Source organism: Tetrao urogallus (genome assembly GCF_951394365.1).
Source record: "Tetrao urogallus genome assembly, chromosome: 1".
Taxonomy (NCBI): domain Eukaryota; kingdom Metazoa; phylum Chordata; class Aves; order Galliformes; family Phasianidae; genus Tetrao; species Tetrao urogallus.
In genome coordinates this window covers 63,824,861-63,836,532 of record NC_136813.1, presented here as the reverse complement: position 1 = coordinate 63,836,532, position 11,672 = coordinate 63,824,861, and the positions used below count along the sequence as shown (strand labels likewise).

General features: G+C 37.5%; 1 protein-coding gene across 1 annotated transcript in view; it reads left to right on the top strand.

Moving 5' to 3' along the window:
• The window catches only part of ATP10A (ATPase phospholipid transporting 10A (putative)), a gene marked incomplete at both ends in the record, with an annotated part of 108,200 nt that overhangs the window by 81,930 nt on the left and 14,598 nt on the right, over nucleotides 1–11,672 (top strand). Inside the window, 5 exons of the mRNA XM_079544341.1 lie at nucleotides 376–570; nucleotides 1,840–2,401; nucleotides 7,785–7,888; nucleotides 8,071–8,197; nucleotides 10,264–10,448. Coding sequence (XP_079400467.1) covers nucleotides 376–570; nucleotides 1,840–2,401; nucleotides 7,785–7,888; nucleotides 8,071–8,197; nucleotides 10,264–10,448 — 1,173 coding nt within the window. The remainder of the gene's footprint in view (nucleotides 1–375; nucleotides 571–1,839; nucleotides 2,402–7,784; nucleotides 7,889–8,070; nucleotides 8,198–10,263; nucleotides 10,449–11,672) is intronic.

Genomic DNA, 11,672 nt, shown 5'->3' with positions numbered 1-11,672 from the left:
AAGAGTGCTCTGCTTTAGCATAAAAGACCTAACAAACCATGCAGAATGTTCTCACTGGACTGGGGGGTGGGAGGAACAGTAGTATGAAACTCTTCCCCTGTTCAGTACTCCCAAAGTAGATGAACATTGCCAGTATAACAGTAGTGAAAAAGCTGACAGCACAATTACTCACATTTCCGTTTCTATTAGTATCCTCGTTGGAAAGTGTATATTTTCTACGTGATGCATGAGTTACAGTCCTCTCCATCTCAGCGCTGTGGTATGAGGCCTTCATAAAATTCTTGGTATTGACACTGCTTTGGGCACTTTGATTGCTCAGTGCTACTTTGGAAATTTGCAGAATCGCTGATATTAGTCATTGCTTTTCATTGTTAGGAGAAGGACATCACACCAGATCCTAGCTTGTTAGAAAAGGTGAATGAATGTGCAAAGCATCTGGAGATCATGAGGGGCCACGAACAGCCATTATCCCATCTGAGTCCAGAACTGTGTGATATTTTTGACTTCTTCATTGCTTTGACCATCTGTAATACCGTTGTGGTTACTGCTCCAAATCAGCCCCGACAGAAGGTAGGTTAAAGGAACAGCAAAATAGAGTTTAAGGTTTGTTTGAATTTATACTAATTTATCACTTAAGTTGGGGAACTGAAAATGGCCTGTTCTAATGAGAAATAACTGGAAACTAAATGTGGAACAACTCTTAGAAGTGCATTGTGAATAAACAGATTCAGTCAAGCATTAGTTAAATGGAACATTTACCTTCAGGGTAAGACATGCTTTTGTCTGCAATTTTAAGATAGTAATGAAAATTTCTTGAGTTCTTGAAATATAACTTAATTGATTAATGTGTGTATATATGTGTGTATGTACATACATCTGCATGTAAGTATGTATGTAAGTAGGCAAGTCTGTGTGGAAACTGATTTATATTATGCGAGACTTATCAAAAAAGAATATAAGCTGTGTGTAGATTTTGTAAATGTGAATTAAACTAAGAATAGGGTCAGATGTTTTTTTAAAAAGAAAATATACTTGAGAAACATTGCACATATCTTTCACATTGTCTAAAAAATGTCAAGCTCACTGTGAGAAATAATGATTATTACTGCTTAAATCAACCTAAACTAAATGAATGAGAACTTCAACAATAGAATCCCAAGACAGAACTATAGTAGAACATATTATTAAAGCTAGCCCACTGATTGAATTTCCATTCTGGAGAAAATTCTGAGATTTGTTTCTTTTCAAAATAGGAATAAGAAGTGAAGTAGTCTGCAAAATCACATTTTAAATAAAATGAGGTAAATGATAAAACTGAAGCAAACTGAATCCAAAAGAGAAGACAGTGGAAATTATTTATATCAGCATGTTGCTGTTGAAGGCATCATTGACACTGGCCTATTCTCCTAAAACTTTTCTGATATCACATTTCTCAGTACAAAACTCTTGAATTAACATGTTTTTTACTGCCTTTACTGAAAATGCACAAAGAATGGCAACAGCCTTTCAGAATGTACTTTGGTGGTGGTCCAACACCAATAGTCTATCCACTAGACCTATCTGAAAAAGTGAAAGAAGTAAAAATAATTTTAATGCAAGTATACGTACTTTCATGCAGAGGCACAATTCTGAAGTTCTAGGTCTTGTTGGTTTTTTTTGCTGTTAAGTTCATTTACTTTCCCTTCTCAAATTGCAAGTGCCGTTACTTTTTGCTCACGAAGAAATTCTGTTCTTAAGTTGGAGCTACTTAGGCTGAATGTCTGAATTAAGTGTCTAAATTCTAATACAGCTTTCCTTCAGGTTTTGTTTTGTTCATTGTCTTGTTTCATTCTTCTCAAGGTTAGAGACCGATTTGAACTAAAATCTCCTGTAAAAACCATAGAAGACTTCATCCGACGACTCACTCCAAGTCGCTTGACCTCTGGATCTAACAGCAGCAGTTCATCCAGCCTAGCTACAAACAAATCAATGCATAGATTTGGTTTAAGTATCCTTTCATCCACATCTACTGAGAGCACTTTATTAAAACTGGAAGAGAAGCTGGCATACTCTGCACAGATGAATAACAATGGCTACAGCTCCCAGCAAGGCAGGATGGCTGTAGGGAGCGGGCCTGAGGAAGGAGAGCTCCGTTATGAAGCAGAGAGTCCAGACGAAGCTGCTCTCGTCTATGCAGCAAGGGCATATAACTGTTCTCTGGTTGGAAGGCTGTCTGACCAGGTATCAGTGGAGCTACCTCACCTGGGAACATTAAACTTTGAAGTATTACATACATTGGGCTTTGATTCCATCAGGAAGAGGATGTCAGTAGTGGTCAGACATCCTCTCACGGATGAAATAAATGTTTACACTAAAGGAGCAGATTCAGTTATTATGGATCTCCTTCTGCCTTGTTCTTCAGGTACACCTCTTAGCTTTGTAAGAGTGGGGGTGTGGGGAGGCGGTTCTCCTTAATTGCTGAAAGATCATGTCTTGATGCCTTTCCTAGCAACCAGACCTGCCTGGTTTTGTTGTGAGTAGGTGAAATGGTAGAAAGGCAGCCATCTCTCTTCTTTTATAGTACTTCGTTGTTATAGCAAATTTTCTGTAATTAATGACTGGTTCTTTGCCTTACAAGAATTAATTACATCAGTTTCTGTACAGGAACTTTTACTAGCAAACTTTATTTTGAATGTATTTCCTGAAACTCTCCCAAAACAATTTACATTTCTTGAGGAGAATGTGCCCAGCAGTGCATAGCTATTTCAGTATTTTATATGAAACTCAAGCAGTTCCTACTCCAGCTCCCTTATCTGTTTCACCTATGAATCTTTACTTTCTTTTGTAGTAATGTATTTGCATACATCAGCACATTTACGTTGCGTTTGACTGTGGTGCTAAAGGGCAGTGTGAATCAATCAGCCATTGGAACACAAAGGTAGTGGCAAAATAAGGAAAGAATCTGTTTAGTTGAGACATCTTAAATTGTGTTAGGGAATAGCTATGATCATAGACTGCTTCTCCAGAGTCTGCAACACTCAGGTATCTCATGAATCAGGAGGAACATTAATTGCTGCTAATTATGAGTTGGATTCAAGAAGAACCCTGTAAGCTTTCAGAAGTTAGTGTAAACATGGGAGTGCCAGTTTGCATGAGTCAGTTTGAATCTAATTTACTGTATGTTCAACACTGAATTTAATTAAGTATTTAAGGGTTACCCCAGTATGAATGGACAGAACCCGAAAGTGCTGGAGGTGCTTCCTGTGTGTCACTAGTGCATTGACTGTGCGGTTACTCTGACATTAGCCTGGAGTAAACAATTGTGAAAGGCTTATACTGTGCAGTTTTAGTTTAATGAAATACAGAAAAATGTTGGCGGTAGTTTTAAGTTTATAGAGACATAAATCAAAGCAGAGCCAAAAAATTAGGAACGACTTGTCTTCAACTAACAACAAAATATTCATAAATAATATTCTGGTTAAGATCTGATATCAAAGACAGTACTGAGAACATCTGGAAAATTGTTTCCCTTTGGAGTATTAGAGAATTTGGATACTCAGAATTGCTAGTAATATACCTGGAAAAAAATGTTTGGAAACAAGTTCTCAGAATGAGAACGGAGCATCAATAAGAAATCATTATCTCATGCCAAATCCCAAATATTTTGTCACAAACATGAAATAAAAATGGAGGAATTTGGGGGCGAATTCCAAGTGGTTCTAGGACCTACTGGGGTAGATCCAACAGGGGCAGCTAGAAACCAACCAACAGCAACACAACAGAAGGAGCTGTGTCAGAGATGCAGGAGCAGAATCCCTGAAGACTGTTGTTATCACTGAGCAAATTATGTAGCTGGACAAATACAGAGATTGCTGCATCTTTACAGGCAATTGAAAGATGCTTTGAATTTGTTCAATTTTTTAAAAACTTTTTTTAGCCCCAAATGAGCTATGAGTTTTAGTATATTTTGCTTTCACAAGCAGTGTAAAGTGCAGTCACTAGAACTTCATAAGCAGTTTCCTTTATTTTTTAGCCCTCTCATCTGCTGCTGGCTTCAGTAATTCTGTGAGTTTCAGCAGATCTGTCTAAAAAATGTTTGACATGTCTCTTGAACAGTTTCACTCACGGAATTGAATTCATGGTCCCTGTCTGCAGTTTCCTAACATCAGGGCACATGTTGTCATTTCCTGAGGGACCTGCCTCCTTGTCACCTCACAGGGTGGTATTCCCCACGTAGAAGGATTTCCCAAAGATTTATATTGTGAAAATTATATGTGTATGTGTATATATATATATATATATACACATATGAGTCTATCTGTGATTTCATTCTGTTCTCTATTGATCATGGAATATGTGAGAGGAAATGCAAGTACTTGAAGAATTCAAGCAATTATCACTTCAAGTAATGAACCAATAAATTAATCAATGTGACAGCTCTTTTTTTTTGCTGTATTAGTTCCTCAGGAACAGGTAAATTGTACACAAGTTGATTGTATGTTTTGAGACTTTGTGATGCTTATGCTCTCAGACTGAAAGACTAAAGCAATGCTGTGTCCATAGTCTCCATGCAGGACTGGGTCCTATGAAACAGGAAGGTTCTGTTTCTCTATGAGGAAACGTCTTTCAAAAATGCCATGGTAAAAAGCCCCAGAATAGATGGAAAAGTACTATATTGTAGCTTCAGTTGTATCTAAAAAAGCATACAAACAAATAGAAATCATCCTGAGCTTCAAAACCTGAAAGTTTCTGAGTTCCCTCTATTCCTTCCGCCTCTATATCTAGGCTGAAAACCGTCGTTTTCTGTCAGCACCCAGATATTTTCAAAAGCCTTGAAATGACTCCCAAGGATGTATTGTTTTTACTTTATCTCAGCAGTTACCATGTTCATAAATAAGAAAGTTACTGTTTGAGTCAATAACTAGCTCACACAGGAACTGTGAACATAAGTCACTGAGAAAACAATGACTGAGCTGGCTTTCAGCTAGTGATTATGGTAGGAAATGAAGCAAGCAAAATGCCACTAGCTCTCTATCATTCTTCTTTAGAAGACTTATTTTCTGGTTTTCTCTTCCATAGTTCATGTGGTCATGCTGCTAAGCATAGAAACTGCATCATCCCGACTGAAAAGAATTTCCACCACTGGATTTTGTTTGCAAGAGAGTCCTTCCCCTCTTAACTTTTGATCTCAAGGTGAATCTCTGGCTGAGACTGATAAGGCATATGAGGAGAGCCAGAGGGAGTTTCAGCTCTCATTGGTGTGCTGGCAGAGGAAGGAGATTCAGTTCTTTATACTAGAAGTGAAAATTCACATGGAAACCAGTGTGCACATTTCTACTTATAGGGAATTACTGTCTTTGTTCATTGAAGGCGGTATAAGTGTTTGGCATTATGGTCACTGCATTAGTGCTGTGATATTCAGAAGATATGAAGTGGTTAATATCACTGAACCTTAAAGAAATAGAAATGTAATTTGTTATTCAAGTTTGCACCAGTTGAAATCAGCAAGGGACTGAAATAGCCACTCCCATAAGACAATTGCATGTGAGCTATGCAAGAAACACATTTTTTTCTCTGTAGAACAGTGATGCATCACTATGATTTAGGAATGGTGTTTGCTTATTTTGTTCTTTTAAAGGAAAAAAAAAAGGCTGACTTAATAATACAAGAAGCCTCCAAGAAGGTGTGCTGCAACACTTTTTCCTTAAAAAATTATGTATTACACAGACAACTGACATATTATGCACAGATAGAAAAGAAGCTAAATAAAAACCTTTAGATCACAGTTGAGTACATGTATATTTCAGCTGTATGTTGCAGCTGAGTTTGGTTGTGAACTGCTTCAATAGCTTCTGTAGGAATATGTGGTGTGTGTTGGAGCTACACAGCTTAAGGAAGACCTTTCCAATTGCAAGTTGTATTTATAGAGATGCTCTTCCACAGCAGTTTACCTGTGTTATCCACCTGAGGAAATCTGTAGTGATAGTACAGGTAGTATTAATAGATAGATGGACAGGCCTACTAGCATACTCCCAACAATATTTGCCACTTAGGGATGAGGAATACATGAAATATCACAGTCGTTCAGGGAAATCTGGTTATGTGCACTCCCAACTTTACAAATCTAGAGAGGATCAGATAGTCTTTAAAGGTGAGAAAATTGCTATACAGAGTACAGTGTGCAAAACCAGAATATTGGGGTTCCAAACACTCAACTCCTTACTTCCTGCAGTATCACTTCTTCTAAACATTTGTACCAAAGCCTCCAAATACCTAATTAGACTCTGTACTGCTCTATAAATGTGTATAGATAGACAGGTATGTGTGTACATAGTCACTCAAAGCAAGATCAAATTGACTATGAATTATGCTGGGAACATGTGTGCTGAAAAGTATAAAGAATTGGATATTCCTGACGTCTCATTTAGATACCTGCATTAATTGCTTATGGTAATGGCATAAAAAAGGGATTATATCAGGGAATAGAAAACTTGCCTCAGGGTACCAGTCATTCTCATCAGTGCTTTCATTAAAAAATCTATACCGCTTTCCCTGAGTAGTAACACTACTGTTTGTGTTATAGAAAGCCACTACAACAGCGCTGTGTGCATGAATCAGTTTTGATCCTAGATGTTAAAATTACATACACATATATCACATTCTATAAACTTTTGAAGACTTGTCTCAGGTAATGACATGGAACAAAGTGTGTTAGTTTCATATTCATTAATCTTTTTTAAATCACAGTATTGAGTACGTTGAGCCAATTCCAGCTAATGAAAGAGTGAAATCTCATCTCAATTCTGAGGTCTTACACACAATTTTAAGACATGGATGTCCAGTTTTTTTTTTTTTTACTTGCCTCGTCTGCATTGGGTGAGCAGGAATTGTCTTGGGATGAATACACAGAGGTCGCTTCAAAAGTAATGCCTCCTATTTATTTTCATGGAAACTACAACTGATGGAAAGAGCATAATAACATCATTTGATAGGACAAATTCTTTTCTACAGATCGTTACTTTTTAGTAATGATTTAGTAACTTTTTAGTCATCGCCATTAGTTATACATTTTCACTGCCAATGAACAAGAGCATGCATTCTGCACTCATAAAAGTGTGCACCAGCAGAGCTGACCCACTGTCACTTATAGCATTGCTGACACACACCAGCACTGTCTCATCGTGCTCACATCCACTGCTTGGTTTCCATAAACATTCAGTAAGTGTTGATGAATGTCAGTGGGCGCTGTTCTTTTCACATGGAGGAATTTAATGACACACCTTTGCTTCATCCTCTCTTCCATGTCAGACTGTTAAGCACCTGTTGTGCCTTAATATACTTAGACATAAAAGACAGAGCGCTGTTTCTGGTTGTCCTGAAATACTAACCCATGAGAAAAACTAAGGGTAGTTTCTCTACACATGATGAGATGTACAGAAGGATTTGCCAATAGGCTATTTAAATCATACTTCCCTTTCTGGCATTATTGTTTGTTGTTAAGATTATCGTGATTTCTCAAAGCCTTCGGGCCAAACAAATATTTGAGTAAAAAAAAGGTCTGTCTAGCATGCATTCAGAATGACTTTTGAAGAGGGAAGAAAGAAAAGATGGAACTATGAGAGAGGGCTTTTTTTTTCCTAAATGGAATGTTGTACTTGAAAGTTTCCCAGGAGGTATCAACAGCTCTTTAAAAGTATCAGTTTTAAAGTGGTGGTACATAAGTACTATAGACACACTTTTATTTTCTGAGGCTGTTCAGCTGCTGTTATTTTTCAGTCACTAATTTCTTTTTTATTGGTATCTAGGTGACCCTCGGGGCAAACATCAAAAGAAAATTCAAACCAAAACCCAGAATTACCTTAATCTGTATGCTGTAGATGGGCTGCGAACCCTGTGTATTGCAAAACGAGTAAGTCAGTGCAAGCTCTTAATTTTCTTTTAAGAAGAGTCTTGACAAAGATAACTGAAGGCTGTCTTAATTTGTTGTTCTTGATTTCTGATTGTTTTGTTTTGTTTTGTTTTTCATTTTATTCAGTAAAGTATGAATGCCTCTGCATCACTGACTGTATCCTCACATCCTCTCTTGAACAGGTTCTGAGCAAAGAGGAATATGCTTGTTGGTTAAAAAGTCGTCTGGAAGCAGAATCTTCTATTGAGAATCGTGAAGAACTTCTGTTTCAGTCAGCACTGCAGATAGAGAAGAATTTGCATCTGCTAGGTAATGAAATGAGAGCTGGGCATAAAATTAAAAAGTGCTGAAAATTCTGAAAGCTTGGCTATGAAATCCATTCTTTTCAGACAGTACAGAAATTAGCTGCTTTTAGACTTTGTCATAATTGTCATGTGCAGCACCACAAAGGAATGGTATTATTATTAACATAACAAACATACCCTTTTTATCCTTGCTCCTGTAATCATTTTATCATCATTGAAATGGCTGGAGTAAAACAAGAGATGCATTTGACACAGTGTCATAAATGAGAATTGCTGCTCTAAGTAAGAGAAGAACTTGGCCAGTCCTGGCTGCAGTATTTCAGTAGTTTGGAGCCTCTTTCCTATGCCAGGGAGTTCCACAATTCCAGGGGTACCAGAGGTGTTCATAAAGCAAAGCTCATAAACTGCTTCTGTGAGGGGCATCGATGCATACACGTCAGGTTCAACGCTTAGGGCCTGTGTGCACTGTGGAAGGGGACTGCATATATTTCGTAGTGGTGTAGTTAAAATCATTGTATGTAAAATATATTCCAAGTGCAAAGTCATGCTGTTTCTCTGCTCAGTTGAGAGCACTGAGATTTTAAAATACATATGTATCCACTATTACTCCAAGCATCCAACTTCTTTCTCTGGCAGGGGAACTGGGACAGCCTAGCACTGATGGAGGTAACAGCCTTCACTGTTTGCCAACTTGCCTGTCTCTGGGAGATAAGATCCAACTCCCCCAACTTCTATTGTGTCTACTGTAGATCTCTAAGGCTCCTTATATAACCAGTAGGGAGAGGAAAAAAAACAAAGTGCAGTTCATTTGATCTGTCTTAGATACCTCCTTTAGGATTAGATGAATCATGCCTTCAAAGTGGCTGTTTTTCTCCTCTGACTTAAAGGGGAGCTTGAGGTGACTGATTCTGACCACATTAATCAGGAAGATCCCACCATGGTTGTCCCTGTTGGCTCTGGCTGTGCTCTGAAAAACAAAAATGGAAATTGAATTGTGCGATAAATAAGAGAGTTCTTAGGTTCTGGGAATAAAAAAAGTGAGTGAGTCTGGAAAAGAAATGTCTTTTCCCTTGTGAACTATTTGAATTATAAAAGCTTTTATAATTCAAAAGTCTTCATGACATTGCATTTCACCTACAACTAGTGCTCAGTCTGCAAGTGGGATTCTATAGCTGAATTGCTTTTCTTCTAACAATTATGGTGGTAATAAAGAGATGGCAGAAGCTTGCTTTGCTTTTCCTGTTGTTTCAGGTAATTTGTGTATTTGTTATCTTCAAGTTGTCTGATTGTCATGGCTTACATCCTCACATTGAAGCCTCTCTAAAACTCAGTGGTGGCACTGAACTTGATCCTGAGCTGTATTTACTGCAATTTGAAAATCTTCTCTTCTATTGATTTATGAAAGCTTAGGAAAAATATTGTTTGTTATAAACAAGTAGGAAGATTCCTGGGAGTATGAAAAAAACACATTTTCCTTCTACATTATGGATTATAGATTTATGATTTATTCTTTGCTAAATTGCATCAGGCAACCGGTGTTTTTCTACAAGAGCAAAGAGCATCCACAAGACACTAAGTAGTTCATGTCTAAAGCATAATGTGTGGTTACCAAGCTGCAGTTCTGCTGTCATTCCCCTCTGAAAGGGAGAGATCTGTAATGACCAATCCTCTTTTAGTTGAGGAAAGGCAGTCAAGATCCTTTAGAACTAAATCAGTAATATCTTATCTAGCAACAAGCAGAAGAAAGGGTGAAGATACAGAGCAGAGAAACAATAAGCAAAGGTACATCATCTTTGTGAACTACTGAGAGAGTGGCATCAGGTTGCTTTTGAAGTTTGGAACTCTGGATTTGTTGTTGACTGTTGATGCATATGTTTACACCAGCTGTTTTCTACTCCTCTCTCTGGATACCTCCTAAAAGCTGCCTGAATACTGCATACATTGTTAGTTTTGTTTAGCTGTTTCCCAGTGAAAGTGGCTGTAATTTTTGGAAAAATCCAAGCTTACAGTTTGAGGTGAACCATAAGTGTTTACTGAATGTGGAATAATTTGCTTTTACCGTGTGCTTAGGTGCCACTGGTATTGAAGACCGTTTACAGGATGGTGTTCCAGAAACCATTGCAAGCTTGCGCAAAGCTGGGTTGCAGATTTGGGTTCTTACTGGAGACAAGCAAGAAACTGCTGTTAATATTGCATATGCCTGCAAGCTACTAGATCATGATGAGGAAATCATCACTTTGAATGCTGAATCACCAGTAAGCAGATCAAATACTATACTGAAGTCTACTTGTGAAGTAGCTTTACTTTGTTTTCAACTTGCACAATTAAGAGTTTGATGGCTTCTTTTTCCTTTCCCTCTTTTTTTTTTTTTTTTTCCTTTTCCTGCTTCAACCGTAATTTTCAGGTAGGACAAATCTTTGAATACTTTTTGGTGAATTATATTCTAAGTTATAATGTCATGTGTCATAAACTTACTGAAGATTTAACTGTGTGTGTTGGGATCCACCAACATGCCATAACAACATAAATGCCTGCGTTTGGTATGCTTTCTGAAAACATCCCTCGTTTTGCATATTGGCACTAAAGCAACCTGTTATTGAACATTTGGTTAGGAAGAAAACAATTGAATTGAAAATGTGTGTGCTTTATACTGAAATGTAGTGTCTAGATAACTCATTCATGTTTTCTCAGATGGCTGTTTCTCAGGAAATAGAAACAATGCTTAAATTTCAGTGCTAGCACTCAAAAGCCAGAAAACCGCATCTACAGTAATGACTTGCTTCCTAACAGACCTTTTCTAATTCTTCTGAATTACTGATCTTTCCTGTGCTCAACTTGCCGCAAGCAGACAGTCACAAAGAGTTTACTGATATGGTTTAACATGCAAGGAACCAAACCGATAGTGCTGTAGTCCTTTAATGGGGTGATAAAATTGGACTTCAGATCAGCAGAGGAGAGGTAGGTCAGCAGTATCCAGCTCCAATTCTTTTCGAAAAGGAAGAAAAGATAACAGCATTTTCCCTTTCTTGAGTATATCAACTGAACTGGTAAACTGACTTTCAATGACCTTTCGTTTTTTGTCATTCTTTGCTGTACAACCAGTAGCATTTCATTTTAAAAGTTCATATATTCTCAGTAACATCTTCTAGTTGAGTATGCCTAGGACAGAAAATTCGGCTTAAATAACCCTTAATTGGCCTTTAATAATGCATAACTACTTGATAAGTGTTGTAGGCGTATACATGGTGCTCATCACCATGCTCAACTTGGTACTGATACTGATCATTATATCATTCTCCAACGCTGTTATTCTAAGAAGGAGCTAAAAGAAATTAGTTTAGCATACAGTACTGCATGTTAAAGAGGAATTCGGTTTTAAGTCTTTCATGTCTTCATTGTTGTCATGTCTTCCACAAAAAAAAAAAAAAATGAGTGAATAGAGAATATTAGAAATTAAAACTTTTCTGGTGCAGCAAATA